We start from the raw sequence: 21,407 nt of genomic DNA on the forward strand, positions 1-21,407 counted from the left end.
GAAGACGATGCGGCACCGCTCATTCGCTTAAGCTTGCAAAAACACATAAATACGTTCAATGTTTCCTGGGACGTGGTGATAGTGACACCTCAGTCGATCAAGCCCATCATTCTCAGTCGTTATCGAAATTCACATCAAAGTGACTCAAAATGATCTCCGTTCTTTTCAAGGCAGCCATGATCGCGGCAATTATTGGCACCTCGGCTGCAGTCGATACTTGGGGAGGCTCCGTATCCCTTGGCCCAACAACTTCAACCACCATCAAGGCCGTGACAACAATTATCCCTGGCACCGCACCTCCCACGCAAAATGGAGTGCTGGCCTTCTGACCAGGTATGTCGAATGGCGCCGGCGATCTCGTCCAAACTACCCTTGAATTCTGGCCAGACAACCCTTGGTGTGGCGCCAGGAAGGGCCAGTGGTGCGTCCGGGCCTCTCTTTTCGGATCCTTTGGGCAACTCAGCGGCGACGCTTCTGCCGTATCGGGCACCCAGAAAGTCAAGATCGAATACGAGCTTCTCTCGGATAACAATACCTGGCGCCAGACCGTCACCGATGCCGACACTGGTGCAAAGCTCAGCTCGTTTGAGCACAAGTCTGGCCCCTTTATGAGAGGCTATGGCACTGGAACTGAGTGCAATGCCAACTGCAGTCCTACTATTGCGTCGCAGAAGTACATAGACACCGTTATCACTCTTGCAAGCCCCGATACTGGTTTTGGAAAGACGATTGCCACCGCTCAGAAGGCCATATATTCTGGTCTCTCGAGCAGCCAGAATGGAAAGGTTTGGACTATCAAGGAGATCAATGTCCCTGCGATGGTCTGAGAGAACCACGGTGTGCATGTAAATTGAAGAGTTTTAGGGGGCACTAATGGTCTCCTATTCTTTGTAGATAACAATGGCCTGAAATTGCGGTGTAAATAGCGAGTTTGTACGTTCACAGTCCAAGACACATGGCGATTCGCCTTGACTTTCCTCTAGATGACTCTCCAGGTACCTGAGTGAGATTCATAGAAGAACAGATGGAAAAAAATCGAAGCCTCAAGGCGTCTGCTATTTGCTTTGTGACAAAAACGTTTTCACGGAAAAGGTGTCTTGGACGGCTCGTCAGGGTGGTGTTTGCAGCCTTCGTTGCGTACCTACCAAACGGGCCTCGAGCAGACTGAATAGGGGTATCTATCACCGCAGGCCAAGGCGTAAAATCCAGTTGCCACCGACTCCACATACCCTGAATACTGTGAGTATATTCTTGCTACAAGGTTTTCGAGGAGAACTCTCTCTAGAGGGCGAGTCGCAAGAGTATGTACCATCGCTGGGCACCAGATCTCATGAACATCGCAAAACGTAGGCAGTTTTAGTCAGTGATGCAATGGCAACGCCATCAGTCGAAAAAAAGCACCAAAGACAACCAACCCTTCGGATCGATCCGAAAACTACCAAGAAAAGAAACGTGGAAAAACATGAGGCGGCTCCGCTCAGACGTTTGCGGCGTTGGACGTTGGACGTTGGACGTTGAAAAATGATCCACTGCTAGGTACTGATTCGGGGTTTTGCTTTTTTATCGACTTCAACCAATACCCAATTGGCAACATCCTGTTTGGTTTCCCTTCCCGTGGGAGTTGATCTAGCTCGATATGCGTATCTCGCTAGGTGAGACAGGCTCAAGTCATCCGACACCGGCAGACGCGGCCTTTTCCCCCTCTGCATGATCCCGAAGAGACCACAGCTCCAGTCGATTTCCCTCATCTGCGTCGGAGACGGCAATGATCTAATCTCGATTTGGATCGAAACTATCTGGGTTGACGAGATCTTCTGCACATTGATTAGTGAATTCTACTATAGGAGGATTGCGTCTCTGATCTCTCGCCCAGCTCACTGGAACGGCAGCTTTCCGCCAATCTATCAGTGTCTGATCTTTCCCACAGGCGAATTTGTAAGGGTCATTGGATGTTCGAGACGTGATCCCTGGGATTTGCTGCGTCAACCCGTGGGTACGACCTCGCCCCAACGGGTCCCGACTTATGACAGGTCTCAAAAACCATGCGGCGGATGGTTTCTTTCTGGGCGGGCCATCTCCCACCAGGTTGAGACGACCAGCTGTTCTTGCGAGTATGGTGCGAACAAGTGTCACGCAGATCTTGGCCCCGGGTGTGTCTCTTTTCTCATCGTCTTCCTCAGTTGAGATTAGTTCGCCTGGGCTAGAACGTCCCGCAGCAACATGTCCAACACCCATGTCAACCGTCACCCTTGTCAGCCACGCAGCGTATGCAGACTGCAGTGTACGCCATCAAGGCATGTATTGCAGAACGTCACGACTGACAGCCGGGCAGATAGACCGGTTTGATGGCTCATGAGAGAGGAGAGCGTTTGAAGGTGGGCAGAAATTCGAGGTTTGAGGAAACGTGCGAGAACAGGGGACCAACGGTGCGTCCGTAAGGCATGCAAGTCGTCATTTCTTCTTCTTCTCCATTTAGTGAGAAGTTGATCATGCATGTATATGCAGGCTGTGTAGACTATGCAGGCATACGTGCGAGCTCAAGAACCCGCATTCTTAACAGCTCATATATTCTGCAGAGCGTGGACACAAGACCGGTGAGCTATACATGAACACCTCCATGGAGACAGAAGGAGGGGTTCCCGTCTACTCACCGATGACCTCAGTTGCAATTCAACTCTGCGAGTCTTCAGTGTTAACCAAGCAATTCCCTTCTGCGTGTAGATACAAATAGGCTGTTGGTCAGTTTCCATCTGGCAAAACTATTGCAGTGGTAACGAAATCTGTTTTCTCATTACTTACGCAAGGTCAACATGTTTTTTTGGATTAGCTCCCGACCCAACATAACAAACCGCAAAATGAGAGTCATCTCGATTGTATTCCAGGCGTAGAACTTCCATCTTGATTTAGTGAGCTGTCACTTACCCCTCATCTAGGAGATGGGGTCTTTTCCCGTCTGAACATACGCTTCGGCCGTTTCGATAGAGGGTGTTTTGCTTACCTACACACCTGCATGAATCCAGGATGACATGCATGGACACCACTCAACGACAGATCTATCCAGCACTTGAAGCCCCACGCATCCTAAGCCCTGCAAGCCTCTCCTGCACGCTCCCTTGTAGACAGATTCGGCCCAAGCTGAGTGGGGATGGCTGGATGACCAGACGTGGTCCGGGGCCAGTACCATATTGCCGGTATGCAGCATGCTGAGAAAGGAACCGCTGACTGCCATGTCAGCCCTGTCATGGCACCGGGGAAGGGAGGGTCATGGGCCGATGCCCACGAGGTCTCTGAGTCCGAGAAGAGTCAAGTTGGTGATTCCGCTTTCGTTATCTCCCACGTGGACATCTTGCTGTGCCGTCCTTCTCTCATATCATAATGTTGCCCCCATTGTTAGCTGTGCTTCATCTCGCTTTCTCACCTCCTTCTGCTTTCATCGCGCAAGAGTCTCGCAGGAGAAACACTCAAAGTGACGTGGCAAGCCAGGCTATCAGGTGGAATACCAGGTGCTTTTCCGCAATCCCCACTGTCCACAGCCGACGATCTAGATCACGGCATGCACTGTCTAGACCACATAGCCACATACCTTAGTAGAGAGACTCATACCGTGAATATGCTTGTGCTGTGCTTCTCTGTGTAGCCTAGATCGAACTAGATCCAGCTCCAGGCTTTAACGTGGGCCTCAATCTGTCGAAGCTCACTCGTTGGGGAGGGGCGCACGAAGAGTCTTTCTGCATGAGCCTGGTTACCTCCCGAGCCAGGGCCCAAGAAGCCGGGATCAGTACGCCGGCATCGAGAAGCAAGGACCCCGGTCTACCAACCGCATACGACAGATAACAGGCCTTTGCAATAGTCAAACGCCCACAGCCAAAACGCCACCTTGGACGGTAGTAACTCCGCGATCTTCCTCTCGATCCAGGATCCCGTGACCCCCTCTCCCCCTGTCTAAGTAAACACTCGCCGAAATGGTACCTAAACCCCCGGCCATGGGAAAGCACCTGGGCTCGTGGCGTTTTGCACGGGGGCGATCCTACTGGGATACCGGCCAGGGTAACAAGTGTTGATGCGCAAGTCGGTACCCGGGAGCAAAAGCGGTTCCAAATCGTTGACGATGAAAGTGGGACTTCGCAACATGGTGATGCGCGATCGAGCCCTAGTGGTGTAATCCAAGCTATCCGTCTGCAGATGATTACACGGGCTGTCCTGATCCCTGAGCCCACGCACAAATACAACCCATCCTGCCATCCACGCGCCGAAGATGTACCCGGGCCGTAGGCACTGCCCGAGAAGGAGGATGATACCCTGCAGTTTGGTGGGGGGACGCTCGAAGGAGGCTGAATTCTGACAGATTTGAACGGGTCTAGTAGAATGAAGGAGGTGTTCTTGATGTTCCATGCCTAGATGGGATGCCCGTGGCTGTATGATCATCAGTGTTGACGGGGACGGCACAGAAGCCGGCCTGGACAAATAAAGCGGCTTCGGATACGCACGATACCCAAAAGGTAAGAGAGACCTCATGTATGAGGATCTTCTGGGTGAGATACCCGAGGAGTGACGGGATAATCAGTAGTCGAGAAGCACTTTCAATATCCCGTAGCATCTCGAATGAAATTGGACCCTGTGTCTGCGGGAGGAACAGCCGAAATTCGACTTTGTACTTGAAGAGGCCTTTCTCCCGTCAAACCGACGATGGCGTGAGCCGATGTCAATAGTCAATCACTCTTCTTTCATCATTCTTGTCCCAACAATCAGTCCTCGTCACATTAACCTTTTCCCTTCAGGCTTCATCGAATACAGCTCGCCTCGTGGCCATTAATGTTTATTGCGTCATAAGCCTTCATCATTATCTCCTGACGATTGAGCTCGAGCCTCCTCCTCTTCCTCCTCCTGACATCTGCCACAAGTGACTGAACAACTCCAACGGTCTGCTCATTGGTCATCGGCATCAAAGAGTCAAATCGTCTTACCCCCTGACGGCCATCCACAAGAGAGAACTGGTTCAACTCGCCACCGCTCCCGCTGGTATCCGTGGATCATCCCCCATACCGCTCTTCTCCCGTCGAAGCGAACGCCATACTCTGCTCTTGTAGGCATCCGTGGAATCACCCAACGGGATCCCACGCTTGCGTCTTGCATCAACCGCTCTCAAATTCTTCACTGACCGCCGAAACTAACCACCCACAACCTTATCCTTCCTTCAACGCACAGCCGGAAGACAACATCGTTGCATGCGAGTTGGAAACTTGAATCCACACAGAAGACACCGATAGAAGTTCCAGCAGAAGGAGCGGTGAGACGTTCGGCTTCCTTTGAGCTTTGCTTCCTCGTCCAATCCCGACAGTCTCTGTCTGACGGGCAGTCCCTCTCGTTCAAGATGTTTAAGGTCGCTGCCCCTTGGGGCTTCCATGGCTCGGACATCTTCGCCTTTGAGCAGGATATGAAGGTCAAGGCACAGCAACGCTCCAACATCCGACGCCAGAGGAAACTGTTCGCACGCAACACCCACAAGATTCCTTTGAACTTCAGGTCCACTCAGCAACCGGGCACCATGTCGAGTGAGGATTGGTCTCTGGCCGTCATTCCAGACGGTATCCAAGACAGTTTCGAGGTGCGTTGGCTCTTGGTTTTCCCTTCTTTCCCCCTTTTCTCCTGTTTGCTTGACACTTTTCAACATCATCATGATCATAATCATCACCATCATCATCATGTGAGATGTGATCAAGAACATTGCTGACTTTCATCCTCTTGCCTCAGGCCCAGCAGCTTCGGAACAGATACCTAGCTGGCACCGCGGGCAGCCCATATGCTGACCCTGATCATGGCATCTTCTTTGCCAGAATGCAACGGCTTGATGGTTCTTTGAACGGTAGACGACAAGTCATGGATCAAAATCAAACATGGCAGTCCTTTGGGGTGGCCGACACGACTGATGTCCAGTCCATGTTCGCTCCGATGCCGTATCAATACGATATCTCGTCTATGGATGGACTTTCAATGTCGACTTCCAACACTTTATGCCATGGCATGTCCACATCCTCTCCCGTCTTCACGGCATCGGACCCAGGCACTAGCTTTGGCAGCTTCTCTTCTGCTGGTGCTCCTCCCACCCTGCTCGACTCCTCTTCCTTCAACTCGGTAGACGGCAGTGCCATCATCACCAGTCCTTCAGACCAGTTCGAGTATGCCAACTCGCCTTTTGCCTCTTCATCCATGGTACCTGAGAATTTCAACGGCATCAAGGCAGCTCCCCCATCACCACCCCCATTCTCTGAGCCAAACTCTATCCTCTTCTTCCCTACTCCTCAGGAACAGCTCCTCGAGCACCAGCAACAGGTGGAGAACCAACAGGCGGCAATGAGCAGCCATGGCAGCTTCAGGGGGGCCAAAGCCGAGCCACCAACCCAACAGGTATTGATGTCCAGGCCTAGAAAGGAACTCCCAGAGAAGCCACGATCATCGCGAGCCGATAACGGCAGCTCCTCTTCCTCACGTCGCAGGGCCTCTCCAGTTCGCCAGCCTGTTCCCTCTACGCACAAAACTGAGCTTCGGCCAAAGCAGCCCAAGCCCTGTCCGGCACAGGCTTCTACACTTGATCTCGCTGAGCGTTCAGCCAAGGACGAATACCTTCTCAAGGCCAAGCAAGAGGGCCTAACGTACCGCGAAATTCGAGTCAAGGGAAACTTCAGCGAGGCTGAGTCGACTCTTCGTGGACGTTATCGCACTCTCACCAAGAGCAAGGAGGCACGGGTTCGTAAGCCTGAGTGGACCGATAAGGACGTAAGTTATCCCCTGCCCTGCTTCCCCATGATGACTACTTTTTCTTGGCGTCCAGCTGACTTATACCTCGCAGGTCCACCTGCTTCAGAGAGCCGTCCGCAAGTTTGCCAAGGGTAGCGATCCAGCTTCCACCAAGATCCCCTGGAAGCAAGTCGCCGAATACATCCAAAGGAATGGTGGCTCCTACCTCTTTGGCAACGCCACTTGTCGCAAGAAATGGGACGAACTCGTAATGGTTGCTTCCGGGCACCAGATGAATATATACGGCGCGATGGAGTGATGGAGTCGACTGCATTGAGTGTGTGGGTATAGTCCGAGAAGGCACGGGACGATGCGATCGGTTTTGGTTCTTGGGGCAACGATGTGATGTGGACAGCGGAATAGTAATTTTTGACAAGTGACATGTCGATTGATGGTAGACCATCGGTGGTGGTATTCGTATGGAGATCTCGGTATGGAGTGGGATGCGGCTGACGTATCATGTTTGCTTTTGATTAGTTAGAGTCCTGCCGCTGGGCCAATGTTTGCTTGCATCGCATCTGCAACGTATGTTTGCCCCCTCCTCCTTTTCTCCATGGACGTGCATGATGTGAATGGCGCCTTCACAGCTTTTTAGTGTGGCCTCTGCCGCCGTCCTTGGGAACGCCGATTTTCGATAGAACTTCCAGTAATTGGACACCGTCACCGTCGCCTCCTGACCTTAGCGCATCCCATTCGGCCTCATTTTTAACCAAAGCCGTTCCCGCCAAGACGGTGCCGTTGAGTGCGAGGTTTCCTACGGCCGTACCGTCCTTGAAGATGGCTGCGCCCTCGGCAAGTCGTGGCAGTACCGCCAGCCGATCGCTGGTCATGGCAAGGTTGTAGCTGATACGCACGCTGCCATTCCCAGAGTCGTTCACAGCGCCGATGTGAGATTCCACTGCATCAACCGCCGACTTGAAAAGTGATAGATAGATGCCGTGAAGCTCATCCGAGGTCATGTCTCGATGGATCGTCTCCGCAAATGTTAAGAACGGCAGCCCGGAAATGTGCTGCGGGCCAAGCTGTTTCGCCAGCACATCCCATTGCGCGCCGGCGGGTAAACCGTCCATCATCCGCGCCACCGGAAGCAGCTGAATGTGCCGGTGAGGCTGACTTGCACCCGAGTGCGAACCGCTGTTGAAGAAAGCATAGAGCTCGCCATTATTCCCCTGGTGTTGTTCGCCGTACTGTCTGTAAGCCTCTATGCAAGAATACGTTGCTGCGAGATCGTCGCGCTCTAGAAGATCGGTCTGTTGTTTGAACTCTTTGGTAGCTAGAATGAAGTGCTCAGGAACGATGGCGAACTTGTTCAGCACCAAGTTGTGGCCCGAAGACGATGGTATCTCGGCGATGTACAGCGGGCCCTTCTCGGGACTCTCAAAAGGATCAAAAGGCTTGCGTGGCTCATCGGTCTTCTTGGGCTTCTGCGCAGCCGGCTTGTTCGCCAAGGCGGGGGAGAAGCGGAGTTGAAACTGCGCGGAAGAGTTAATCGAAGTTCCAGTTGGAGTTCATGTGAGGGATATGTGACGCAATGCAGACAGACTCACCGGGGTTGAGTTGGCGTCGAGCACTGTGACCTGAGTTGCATAGTAGGTCAGGTCGCCATTGGAGCGAGCCTTGCTGAAAGCTGCTTTGACAAGCTCCGGCAGGTTGACCGGGGCCCTGATTGGAGGCATTGGTATATCTGCTACGGGTCAGAGAGACTGGAGTAGAGTGTGATGTTATTGTAACGTTGGGAATAAAGTGAAGACGAAGAGGATGGAGGATGAGGTCACTTTGGGGACGGAACGGGGAGCTACGGGCACCCCAGGAACCCCACCTCGGACCCCCACATCCACCATGCTCACCGAGCTTCTTCTTATCGGTGAATGCCTACACCGAAAAGGGAGTAGTATCCCTAGAGATACATTCATTTGAATCCACCAGTCTACGAACAGATTACCGAGTGGCCAGAATCGTGTGATTTACTGCAACTCTGAGAGCATTGCAGTTTACACGGCGAGTCGAAATATAGATAGACCGGCCCCACGGATCGAGAATTGCGTCAACGTAATTTTCGAGTGGAATGTATTTTCTTGTATTATTAGGCATTCATGCCCATCTTGGGTCTCTTCTATATAAAATACCGACTGCCTATATACCAGGCAGGCCAACGACTTGTCGAATAGCAGGGACGAACCGAGGGAGAACATAGACGCCATACAGCGCAGCCAGAGCAGTAACAAGACCGGTGACCTAGATTTTATGTCAGCGAGGTTGCGCAGGGGGGCGTCAGATCTGACACTGTACCTTTTCAAACCACGTGTGGAAGTAGATTGCCGTCATGAGCAGCATCCAGGAGCTCAGGGCGATAATGGCAGCGGCAAACTTGCCTCCCAAGCCCAAAGCATCACCAGGGACAGGCTCTCCCTTCAAACCTTGCGCCTCGACGGTTGCAGTCTTTGTAGCACCATCCGTCATGACAACACTGCGTTCTTCTCTCCTTGAGCCTCTCCAGCGCATGACTACCCACCCGACCTCGGAAAGCAAGAAGCCGGTACCAAGAACCAGGAGGAAGACGTGTCCCGAGATGTCGTGACCGCCGCGCCAGCGTCCGCCAGATGCCTTACATGCGACCGCTGTGAAGACTTCCTTGGCATCTCCTTCGCCCATCTCGACCTTTTCTTCAATAATCTCACATTTTCCACCTGTCCAGCGAAAGCCTCGGTCAATGAGGGCTGGGCCAAAGAACCATTGTGTGACAAAGAACCACCAGGTCGTGACCAGCGCCCAACGCAGCGTGCCCTGTACGCGCGCGGTTGCTTGTGCAGTCGCGGGGTGCGTGAGAATGAAGCCGAAGAAGGCGGCCGTGATCCAGAACCAGCCTCGCTTGACGAATATAACGTTGAACAGGTTCGACTTGCGCGCAAAGTACGACGGCGCGGAGTCTTGCACGTGGGCCTGGGCTGCGGGGTCGTATTCCGACGAGCGAACGTCGGGAGAGAGAAGCGAGAAGACAGTGCCGAAGAAGAGGATGACCGGGAAAGCGGCTAGAACGATCGTCTCGATTGGCGTAGGGAGGTAGGGGCTGTTTCGCGTTGTCTTGAGGGATGTCGAGGGCGGCGACGTGGATGCACCGTTGAGGTCGTCAAGTGCCCGCCTGGTCTTGGACCGCAGGTTTGCTGCTGGTGGCGTGTCCATCGTGGTGGTTTGGGTGTGAGAGAGAGAAAGTTCGGAGCGTTTGTTATCGCATAAAGGGCAGAAGAAGCTGGGGACAGGCCGGATCGAGAGTGACGATGGTCTATTAAATCGGTGGGAGGAATGGCGCCAGAGCTTGGAATCGGAAGAAATCGATGCACAGAGTATGACGTTGCTGCCACATCAAGCGACCTTCAGGTACCGCGGTACGTACTGGAGAGAGGCGGTACGTACCCTACCCTGAGTGGGTTACGGGGGCTGAAGGCGGGCAGTCGGCCATTGGAAAACGCCGACCGGCGAATCATCGTCTTTCCTTTTCGGTGAAGGTCACTCGCCGCCTCACACCGAGAATTCAAGGTGAAGATTTGAAGGTGAGGACACATTGCGAGAGAACTCGAAAGATGCCAAAGGAAGATAGGAGGCAAGACACGATATCGAATACTGGCTAGGTAATGACGCCGTGATTGGTAGTCGGCTTCATACGAGAATCAAGTTTTACAAATTCGCAGTCACATACAGATCACTTCAAGAAGGAAATGGTACTTGGTTAAACGTTGTTTCGTTGAATGGTATCAAAATGCCCTTGGGCAAAACAAGAATGTCAATCCCGCCGTAGAAACCCTCGTGTTCTCACGATCCACGGCCTAATCCCGTTTTCTAGAAACCTTAAAACTCCCTTGATGCAAGTATGCCTCCTGCCAAAACCCATAGCATAAAAAAGGGGGTGTGATAAGAACATGTAGCGACGCACCACTGGGGCGGACAACTACATCTGGAAGAAAGGAAACACAGCCACGATACTAGAAGCGAAGCTCGCGAACGTGCTCGCCAATAGCATCGTGGACGTGATGATAGACATGGTGGCGGACGTGGTGGTCGGTAATTCCCTTCGGAATAGGGAAAGCTTCACCCGGCACGTAGGTATCCGTGTACTTTGGAGCGTACGACATGGGCACAACCTTGTGCGGGTAACGGCGCGCCTCTCGGGGCACGGTAACTCTCTTCTAAAGGGATCCAGCAACCGCCTCGATACTGTACCACTCCACGTCCTTGATGTTGCCCCTGTTCTAGAGGGGAGCCTGGAACATGGCCACAGTGGCGCAGAAGTTGTTGCGGTTGTCAGTGTCAAGCGCAGCACCCTTGCCGTTGACCGTAACCATGTTGATGGCCGCCTTGGTGCTGAGACCAAAGAACTTGACGTCCGAGTTCTCAAGAGAGACCATGTGATCCTGGCAGTTGTTCTCGCCGACGCAGACCTGATCGTAGTTGTTGAAGAAGCTGTACAGGCCGGCACCGTAGATGAGAATATCCTTGGAGTTGATGGCGCGGACACCCCAGGTACGGGCGCACTTGTCGCTCTGGCCAGTGCAGAAGGTCTCAAAGTTGGGGTCAAGGATGGCGTTGTTGACCGTGAAGGGCGTCTTGGCGTCGGGGTTACCCTGGAAGTAGGCCGTCTCGGTCTGGATGTGAGCCATGTAGACGTTGGAGGCGTTGTTGAACTGGTAGTTGTAGAGAACGCTGTGCTCAGAGGCGGTACCCCAGAACCAGGTGCCCTTGGTAGCCTCGCAGAGAACACCACGGCCGTTGTAGATGTTGATCTGGGCCTTGCGGTCGGGGAGATCGAGCTCGTGGTCGGCAACCCACCACCAGGTGTTCTCAAAGTAGCCAGAGGACTCGGCCGTCATGTGAGTCAGAAGGTAGGCACCGATGCACTCAGGGTTGGCGGTCGTGGTGACGTTGGGGTTCTTGGCGCACTTGTCGGACTGAAGCTGGGTTCCAGCACTGCCTCCAATGCGGAAGTGAACATCCCAGAGACCAGCGGCACCAGGGGTAGAGCCAGCAATGTTGTACTCCATGAGAATGGCACCAGCCTGAGGGCCCTGGGTCTGGACGATGATATCGCTCATCTCAAAGGTGCCGACATCACCAGTCTTACCGATGCGAAGCATGACCTTGGGGTTGGCCTGGTCCTTGAAAGCGGCACCGTTGGCCATGAGAAGCGGCCAGACCTCGCCAGTGATCTTGATGTCCTTGGGAACCTCGATGGTGTCGGAGATGATGTAGGCACCGTGGTCAAAGTAGACAATGTCGTTGGGGCCAGCCTTGTTGAACAGGGCCTGGATGGCAGCGGTATCGTCACTCTTACCGTCGCCCTTGCAGCCATTGGCCTTGGCGCTGAGGAAAGAGCTGGCGGGAACGTTGGCGTACTGGGGCTTGCTGCGGGTGACGACCTTGCCGTCCGAAGCGAGAAGGCCAGCGGGCTTGACAATAGCATCCTGAGCAGCCTGGACGGCCTTACCCTGACCGGTAGTGCCGGTGTAGGTCTTGCCCTGGACGAAGGATCCAATCTTTTGGTTACCAGCGAGCACGGTGGCCTTGGTGTCGACGATCTGGACGGCGGCGGGGACGTTGGAAGTCATGTCGACGTTGTCGAGGATCAAGCTGCCGTTGGTGGACGAAGAAGAGGGGTTGTAGGCAGTCAAAACGCCGACAGGAGTGTTGCTAATGACGCTGTCGAGCAGGAGGACGGAGCCGACGGTCTGCGCGCTGGCACCACCGTTGGACATGTCGATACCGACGCCGCAGTTGTTGATCTTGAGGTCCTGGAAAGTCCAGAGCCAGTTCCAGTTCATGTAGACGGCCGTCTTGCAGTTGTTGAAGGTCATGTTGCGGGTGGTGAACTGCTGGGAGCCCATGAAGGCGCCGTACTTGCCTCCGTTGAAGGTCAGGTCGGTCATGAAACCTCCGGAGCCGTTGTCGATGAAGATACCCTGCTGGACGTTGGCGTCGCCACCATCGGTGCGCATGTTGAAGACGATGTTCTGGAGACTGGTAGCCTGGGCAACCTGCCAGTGAATGCCCGCACCCGAGGTGAAGGGCATGCCGGTCAGGTCAATGTTGAAGTTGCGGACAAGCTTCCAGAAGTCTAGGAAAAGTTAGCAACTGATCATCTCAAAACATTTGGGACCTCAAGCAAACACTTACTGTTTTGGTTGGTATGGGCGTTGTTGCCCTGATCGTCGTACGGGTTGGCATCGATGACGGCCATACCGGTGAAGCTTGCAGCAGCCTTGATGGTGGGAAGCTGAGTGGCATCTCCAACCATGTGGGTGTAGTACTTCATGACAATGGGCTTGGAGACGACGTAGGTGCCGGCGGGGAAGTAGACAAGAGCGGGAGTGGTGGTCTGGGAGTCACAGCCGAAGCCGCAGCGGTTTCCCTCGTCCATAGCTGGTATGAAGTTAGCACATCATTTTCTTGTTTCATTAGACGGAGGAAATACTTACCAGCCTGAATGGCGACAGTGTCGTCGGTAGAGCCATCACCCTTCGCGCCAAAGTCCTTAACATTGCGGAAAATCTTATAGTTGGCGTCACCAAAGGCGGAGACACCACGGCGCTCGATCGAGGCGACCCAGAATCCAGCAGCAGCGTCAGGAGTAGCGGCCTGGGGGACCGGAGCAGGGGCGGGAGCGGCGAGGACGTCCGCCGAGAAGAGGCGCAAGGCCAGGACGGCGGCCGTAAAGACCGTAGAGAAACCCATTGCGAGGAAGCACAGCCAGCTGTTTGAGGTTCTCTTGTGTTTGGATGGTTGTAAGGAAGGTGAAGACTGAGAAGAAGGTTGGCGGTTAGCTCTGAGTCTCGACTGAAGTAAGTGGTGTTGAAGGTGTCGATGATGATGGAAGGAAGAAAATTCCAAACAAAACGCAACTTCGAGGTGATGTGCAAGAAGCTCGAGACTGCTCGAGGAAAGCTGTTTCAAGAAAGGAAAGAGTGAAATATTTGTTTTCTTTGACCAGACCGGGGTGATGTGAAAAGTGTGATAGGGCTCAGAAGCTGGTGACCCTCGATATCGACATCACGAACCATCCACACCTTAAGTATAGAGGGCGCGTGAGTGTCAGTGACTAACTGACAATCGACTCGCACCGGCCCGCTCTCCACGAACAGCCTTGTTGTCAGTGACTAAAAGGACTGCTGTGCATCACAAGCCTGGATCATGTCCTATTGTTCACCCTTCAGACGAGACAAGGTCTCTTTCACTCGGCGAGCCCCCCCTCGACCCAGACTGACCCGGACTCAGATGACAGGTCCCACGTCACGGTACTCTTGGAGAAAGATACCGTTGCCACCAACCCAAGAAGCCAAGAGGAACTGATATTATGAGCCGAGACAATAGGCCGGTGGTTCGGGAGGGTGTAGGGAAGAGGGAGACAAGCCACGGGATCGGAATCGAATAGGAACGGCGTACAACACTCACCAGAGAAAGGTTGAAAAGTGACAACAGCGGGTGACGGCCGATCGAGGCTCGGTTTCTTGGGTGCAAAGAGTGACTTGGAACGAATCGAAACAGCAGAGTGTGGTATATTATCCACCTCTCTTAGCTTTGGATACACGCAACGAAAAGAAAGAACGTCGATGAGAAGACGAGGGTGTGTGAGGTCGAGACAACAGCAGAGGAAGGGAGGGACCACAAACGTAAAAGAGGTTGACGGCGACATGATCGTCTTATATTGACCTTACCTTTTGGGCAGTCCCCTGCCTCGCCGGACGATTTATCGCCATGGTGGCGGCGGCGGCAGTCGGACCTCTCCTCTCAGTCTGAGGCAAAGCAGGGCCCTGGATCCCGGTTCACAACCCCCAAGAGCCGTCCGTCAAAGAAAGGTACGGATCCTCAACGACTGGATCTCGGCCTTCTGGGCAGCCAAGCAGGGCCAGTAGGGTTGTATGACCGGGGAAGGGAAACTGAATGATTGAGTGAGAAGGGGGGGATATTGGACGTCCGTGGCCCGCCCGAGCTCGACAAAAAACCTAGCCAACAAGTACAACAGCTAACCTTAGTCCTCTTTCTTTACTACCACCCCTCGTCCAGCCGACTTGCCGCGCTGGATAGGTAATCCTGGCAGAACACAAGAATGCGATGAAACAAGGATCCAGAGGGGGGCGCTATTGGTTGGGAGGGGATATAGCTTCAAACAGAGCTAGGATGGGGGGGGTGGTACGCTGTGAGGTGTTGCCAGCAGCAGACAGAGTAAGTCAAGCGACGTGCGCGCGAGGCGAGGCGAGAGAGAGTGTGAGTGAGTGAGAGACTGAGAGTGAAAGACAGACGCAGAAGAGAGAAGCACACGCAAGTAGTTCGGACGAAAAGGCCCTGTCCGGAGCAGTTCAGGGGGTTAGTCAATGCGATGCGACAGCCGCCCCTAGTCCAGTAGTCCGGGTTGGACCACCGGGCCCCCCTTCAACCTGGCGATCTGTCGACCTTGTTCTGGGTATATCCACCGTTGGTGGTGTTCTGGTGGTGAGAGGTTGATTGAATCGCATGCAGGAATAGGTAAACGGCCCAAGGTTTGGTTTCCCAAGGGACTGTCATGATCCCTGCGCCGCCTCCGTTTCCCGCATGAGAATAATCTTCTGGGCGAGATCTGTCGGTCCTTGGGGCCTCGCCTTGATGATGGGACGCAGGAACCTGACCACTTGGGCAGTCAAGTCAAGGGGGAAAAAGGAGACTCCACGTGCAGGGAGAGCAAGTAAGCGAAGGCGGAGGATCAGCCAACCCGCCCCCAAGGAAACTGTAGACATGTCATCGAACGGCTCATCTACGACTCACGAGCCATGCTGTGGCTGGAGGAAACAGAACCAAGATTAGTCTGTCAGGCAGAGAGAGAGAGGGAGGGAGTCAACTCTACTCCGAATCGGGCAGCTGGTTGAACAGTCAAAGATGAAAAGAAGCAAGGTCATAGACAAGACGGAATAACTTGTCCTCTAGTTGCAGAGAGGTCTTTGGTCTCCGAGTACTGCATGCATCCTCTATGGCTCTTGGAGTTTACTCCCCCAATCTCGTTCCAATGTCTCGTGCACAAAGGGGTAAAGTACTGCTGTGTAATAGTCCGTACCAATATCGGGGAGGGGGAACAAAACAAGACGCCGGCGGCTGTTCTCCCTATTTCCAGATCCCCCGTTGCCTTTTTTTTTTTTTTTTCGCCTCTGGTGCCCCTGGCTTGGCCACTTTGTGTTCTCTTCCCCACCAAAGCCGCCCCTCCACGGATGAGCAGCAGTAAGGATCATATCTCCTCCAAGAGCACACACAACAGGGACAAGGGTATGTTCAAAAAGCAGCAGAAGAGCAGCATCGTCACCAAAAGAAGTTCTCGACAGCCGACATGGAGAGACCGGGGTAGCTCAGGATCGGGCATAGCGCCGTTTCAAGCCCGTCCACCCTCCACCAGCGGTAGACGCCTTCAGTAGCAGCACAGCAAGGGCTCGAAGAGAAATGGGTTGACGGGGTTCGCGTCACAGAGCTGGGCGCGTTGCGACCCGATCCCGCAGCGGCACTGGCTGTGGTTGTGCGTTGGTGGCCGTTGGTTGGATGGCAGTTGTTCCTGCGGGAGATGATGAGGACGGGGAGGGTCCAGATGGGCGAGGCGCTTGTGACTCTGTCTTTGACTCTTGGCCACGAATATCTCCCTCTCATCATTCAGGTCCTACAATGTCATTTTACTGTGGTGACTAGACTCAGAAACTTGGACCGGCCCGTCTGTCTGGAACTCTTCTATGACGGCATCGAAGCGCTCACAAAGAGGACTCCCATGAAGTAGTCAGGTTCCTTGAAGTGGCTGGCCCTGGGCATTGACTATGTACGACCTGTCAACTGAAGCCACGCCACATACATGGCGTTCTGTAAGCTTGGGCTACCATCGGCCCCCCCTCGAAGTTTTCTACTTGTGATGCTGCTCATTGTAACCTTGGGGCTCGTGATGAGAGACAGTCACCCGGATCAACTAATTGTATGTCTTCAGGAATTATTTCTTGCCTAATTTTTCTGCGCAATATTGGAAGCTACTGCACTACCACCTCGCAATACTCGATGCTCTCGGCCCTTCTCCAGAGCCAAGCGCTGTCACATGAGAAGACGTTGAGAAAACAGTAACCTGCTCCGTCCGGCGCGTCACTTTCACTTTGAGAAGGTTATTAGATTGTGGGGAAGAACCATCGCTTCAAGCCTGGTGAGACCCGTCCCGCCCAAAAGGGATGCTGATGGAAAAACTCATCTATTGATGGGTTATAGTACCACTTCACCAGCAGAGCCGGCCCTCGGCACGCCAGTCGGAGGGGATATCCCGTCCATCGAGCCCGAGAATGTCTCCAGGATGCGTCTGACGATGCCGGCGGTTTACATGCCCCTTGCAGGAGTCATGTCCGCTGTCAACTCGCCAGGACAGGCCCGGGAGAAGTACCTCTGCCGCATTGCTACCAAGTCTGACTACCTACACTACGACTACGAGTCTGCGAGGGCCGTCGACGACCAGACATCAGCCGCGGACAATAGCTCGTGCAGGAAACAACCCCAGCTGGACATCAGTAACTGGACCGCATGCAACCGCTGGATCGCCGTACCTGAGTACACCCATGCCTAATGCAACGTTGAAGCCTCGAGAGCGCATCACTTGCATCGCGTGCACCAGGCATTCGATATGCTTACACTACTCTTGTTGAGTTGTCATGACTTTGCGGACCCTAGTCTGAGTTTGTGGGCTTGGCTTCTGGAATTGCGGATCGCAGATACACTTTCTATTACGCTTTGCTGAGACATATTCGCACCGCATAGGTTCGCAACCTCAGTATGTTGTTGAGTTCCTACCAGCTATCGACGCAGGAGTTTACATTGGTCCCAAACAAGCACAGCTTCACAACATCCCATCTTTGCCAGTGCAGCCGTTTCGAAACGGGTCTTACCTTTCCTGCTCGTGGTATACCAGTGACCAATATCGCTTTGTGATTGACTCTTCCCTGGCTGTTCATGTGCCCTCAAAACTCTGAATCCTTACATGAGTGCTGTGCCTAATAATACTGTGTGTTTGAAGAACACTGGTACTATTGATACTCAACGTCTCGATTCTCACCAATTCGCCAGAGTTATGTCCTCTCCACGGGCCCCTAAACCCACCCGTCAACGATTGATCGTCCCGCGCGCACTCTATCTGCGCATCGATGATCCTATTCCTGGCCGCTTGACATGTCCGCCGCCAAGCTGTAACGCCCTGCGCCTTGGTCCCCCAAAAACTTTCCCCATGGAAAATAACCAGCGAGCATTTCAGAAACCTGGAACTCGTAGGACACATGCAACTCATGAGCACAAAAATACAAGCGACTTGGCGACTCTTGTGGGCGCCCCCTTTTAGACTTTTAGCTGCTGCATGTCACTAGAGTCAGCTTTAGTGTAAACCAGGACCACCCTGTGCCGCTTGCCGCTACACCACCATCGCGCCCCCAGTATTTCTGACGGAAATTAACCTTCATGCGTGAAGGCTAAAGGGACGGTTCTGGGCCCAGAAAGTTCAGAAACTTCTCCCTTCTTCCCCTAAAAGAGACAAAAACGGTTCATAACAATCCCTCCGGTTAAAGACCTGCCTCCGCTTGGCTTGGCCTTTCGTTCATTTACAGTGTAGCTCAATACTCAATATCATCTCTAAACCGGGTACATCCCAAAAATAAGATCTACGACTGCCGTCTCTAGTCTCCTTTCTGAGAAGCACTTGTTGCTCGTTTTCGCAGTCAGGTGGCGTTGCTCATGTTCCCTCCTGTCCACATGGCCTGGGCACACCTTGTGAGTGTTCTACATACAGACTAAAGTATTGTAACGTGTGGTGGACTTCTCTCGCGAATCGAATCGTGGAGTCGTGAGACCTGGGGTGAACCCCAACCCTTTTCCCCCTCGAATCCCATCCACCCCATGCCCTCGTGGCAGTTTTGCGCCCTCATCCACCTCATCCTAGCGTGTCGTGACCCTTTTCTTCCTCGTCGATCCTCCGCGGCGGTCGGTAGCGCAGATCATCCCCACGGGACACTCGAACAAGTCTAATTTCCCCATCAGCGTCAAAGCCTCGTGGTCTAAGCCGGCTCCTCTACGGCGTCATTTTATTCTGCAGAGCGGTGATTTCTTGAGGCGCTGGAGGCCTTGAGGTATTGGAAGAGAGAATCCGGAGAGGGAATCCGGGGGTTTCTTGACTTGGCATGCGGGAGATTCATCCAAGGAAAATCGATTCCACAGAATGAGACCGAAGCGACGCCCGGGGCCACCGTTCGATCTGGGGGTTGAATAAAAATACCTCCCTGCCTAGCACTGCGGCGGCATCTACACTCCGGCGGCAGGCATCGTGAGATGAAGACAAGACTAGGCAACATGAGACGAACACATGTAAAAGAACTTCACCACAAGGCTCAGGTCCTCTGCTGCCCATCCGGCCCGACCGAGCAGCGTCGCATCCGGCACCATCACGGCGGCTCTTGTGTATGTGCAATGTCCAATATATTTGTGTTCTCCTCTGCCTCTACGGAGTACTTGCCCCCAGCCCTTGGCCATAGTCAAACCTGATGTCTGGGGCCGTGGATGCTGAGGAGGAATGGGGTCCGGGGAAGGACAGAAATGGAAGGTCGGTTCGTGACACTCGACTCTGTTCTGGAACGATCCTTGCTCTTCGGCCCTATTTCAGCTTTCCTCTTGGTCTCTGGCGGGAATCGGGATCTTGGGGGATCTTGGGGGGTCTTGGAAATCCAGGCCTCTCGCTTGAATAGGGCCCGAAACAACTGCCCAAGACAATCTGCGGATAACGCAGCTGAAACGAATACTTTTCGGTGTTCTTCTACACATGTGACTATTTCCGCAACACTTGTCGGGTGCAAGTAGCAGGATGCAAGTAGCAAGCTGCGCGCATTTGGCCGATGGCTATTCTGACCTCGGTGATCGCGAGACAGCTATGCACGATGTTCAAGCTCTGCCACTCGACTATCCACAAACCTGCCTATCATTACCATCTTCATGATATTGGCTCGTAGGCAAGACTAGGAGCTGAGCGGTCCAGAGCCTTAAGACTTTGCATCAAGCACCAAGACACACTTCTTGTCTGAACGATTTTACGTTCCTGTGCATATGGCGGCTGAACGATCTCAAGCCGTACGAGTCTTTGTGTTCCCCCTAACTAACGGCTGCCAGTATCATTGAGATGAACACCATCCCACCTTTAACTAGATGATACTCGTACTGCTAACCATCATCATCATCAGCATCGTCATCGCGCCCTTCCACCACCATCATCAAATCACAAGTTCAAGTCAACCATAATGGCGTTCAACTACAACGGGCAGGCCAAATTCACCGCTCAGATACATCCCCAAAGCTCAAGCACGCAGCCGCCTCACGGATACCGGAAGGTACGGTCCGTGATCTGTCCAACCCGTCAGTCGCCCTTTGACCGCGATCTTCTCCGTGTGTCAGGTCCGCATTAAGCTGATCTCAATCATCCAGTTTTCCCACCAGCGAGCTCTCGGACGGTAGGCGGGACGTGGGCAAGCTCAAGATGAGATTGCTCCCGGGCTCGAGTCCGAAGGATAGACGGCCTCGAGTTTGGACTGCGCAGCTTCTTGAGGCTGTAGGCATGGATCCAAGCTTGGAAAAGAGCCTACACGTTGAACTCCTGCTTCGCGTGCGTATGCTTGATGTTGATCATCATTGTCAACCGGACACCCATTGCATCTACATCTCACTTGCATCTAGACGCATACGAAATGCCGCAATCCTCATGGGATCTACACCTGCAGCCAGATAGGATGAGAACAAGCATGGGAAATAAGCATCTTAGTCCGGCCGAACAGGACAGGAAAGTGCTGAAAATCTTCAGCCAAACTCCCCCATCTCCATCTCCATCTCCATCTCCATCTCCATCTCCATCCCAATTCCAGGACTTGCGCGTAGCACAGATTCATCCGTTCTCACCACGCCGATAATCAACCCAAGACGCGCGGTAATTACTGCACCACACACACTCGAAACAAGGGAAACAAAGCCATGCAGAGTTGCAAATCAGGCCGACCGACCGGCCATCAGATAAAAAAAAAACCCCTTTTGAGTCGAAACGAAACGGAACGTCTGATCTTGCTTGCACCGTTCTGAAACCCGAATGGACCAACAGGTATATTGCTACACCGGCCGCGCTTTGATGCAACGAGGCTCACCCCCGTACCACATGTATTTTCCCGCCTCGTTCGCCCATTGACTTTTCGTCTGGCACGAAACGGCCATCCTCTCCGCATTCTATACCATGAACCCGTCGTCTCATAGCATGACAATGAAGCATGGCAGATCAGTGGCAAAAGTGTCACCTCAAAACTCCCGATCTTCACAAGACGTCGGAAGAATGGGCCAGGCAGGCGGCAGTTGGTGAACCTTCACGGATAACTAAGTGATGGCGAAACAAGAGTCTATAATGCTTCTATCCAGTAGCCGTCTATGCAACAAAGCCTAGGATGCCATGCAAAACGAAGAAATAAAGTCCAGTCCAAATGTTTGAACGGATCCCAACCCGAACGAAAAGAAACCAAATTTCGAGACCAGACACCCGCAATCCCAATGCAAGTGGATGAGTATCCATCATCATCCGA

The 21,407-nt window shown here is 53.3% G+C and overlaps 6 protein-coding genes across 6 annotated transcripts; 3 read left to right on the plus strand and 3 right to left on the minus strand.

Moving 5' to 3' along the window:
- Positions 1 to 309: 309 nt before the first annotated feature.
- On the plus strand, positions 310 to 827 carry N0V96_011897 (uncharacterized protein; the record flags this gene model as incomplete). The annotated part of the gene is made up of 2 exons (XM_065759431.1): positions 310 to 314; positions 410 to 827. 2 exons carry the CDS (start codon positions 310 to 312, stop codon positions 825 to 827), a joined length of 423 nt encoding a protein of 140 aa, XP_065611995.1.
- Positions 828 to 5,371: 4,544 nt separating this feature from the next.
- N0V96_011898 (uncharacterized protein) lies at positions 5,372 to 7,054 on the plus strand (the record flags this gene model as incomplete). The annotated part of the gene is made up of 3 exons (XM_053192551.1): positions 5,372 to 5,605; positions 5,752 to 6,774; positions 6,848 to 7,054. 3 exons carry the CDS (start codon positions 5,372 to 5,374, stop codon positions 7,052 to 7,054), a joined length of 1,464 nt encoding a protein of 487 aa, XP_053049908.1.
- Positions 7,055 to 7,376: 322 nt separating this feature from the next.
- N0V96_011899 (uncharacterized protein) lies at positions 7,377 to 8,471 on the minus strand (the record flags this gene model as incomplete). Its single annotated transcript, XM_053192550.2, has 2 exons — positions 7,377 to 8,267; positions 8,343 to 8,471. The coding sequence occupies 2 exons, from the start codon at positions 8,469 to 8,471 to the stop codon at positions 7,377 to 7,379; spliced, it is 1,020 nt and encodes a 339-aa protein (XP_053049907.1).
- Positions 8,472 to 8,928: 457 nt separating this feature from the next.
- Positions 8,929 to 9,975, minus strand: N0V96_011900 (uncharacterized protein; the record flags this gene model as incomplete). Its single annotated transcript, XM_053192549.1, has 2 exons — positions 8,929 to 9,030; positions 9,085 to 9,975. 2 exons carry the CDS (start codon positions 9,973 to 9,975, stop codon positions 8,929 to 8,931), a joined length of 993 nt encoding a protein of 330 aa, XP_053049906.1.
- Positions 9,976 to 11,039: 1,064 nt separating this feature from the next.
- Positions 11,040 to 13,515, minus strand: N0V96_011901 (uncharacterized protein; the record flags this gene model as incomplete). Its single annotated transcript, XM_053192548.1, has 3 exons — positions 11,040 to 12,898; positions 12,958 to 13,203; positions 13,260 to 13,515. 3 exons carry the CDS (start codon positions 13,513 to 13,515, stop codon positions 11,040 to 11,042), a joined length of 2,361 nt encoding a protein of 786 aa, XP_053049905.1.
- Positions 13,516 to 17,026: 3,511 nt separating this feature from the next.
- Positions 17,027 to 17,386, plus strand: N0V96_011902 (uncharacterized protein; the record flags this gene model as incomplete). Its single annotated transcript, XM_053192547.2, has 1 exon — positions 17,027 to 17,386. The coding sequence occupies one exon, from the start codon at positions 17,027 to 17,029 to the stop codon at positions 17,384 to 17,386; it is 360 nt and encodes a 119-aa protein (XP_053049904.2).
- Positions 17,387 to 21,407: the final 4,021 nt, after the last annotated feature.

Source organism: Colletotrichum fioriniae, assembly GCF_027942845.1.
Source record: "Colletotrichum fioriniae strain IMI 355084 chromosome Unknown scaffold_19, whole genome shotgun sequence".
NCBI lineage: Eukaryota > Fungi > Ascomycota > Sordariomycetes > Glomerellales > Glomerellaceae > Colletotrichum > Colletotrichum fioriniae.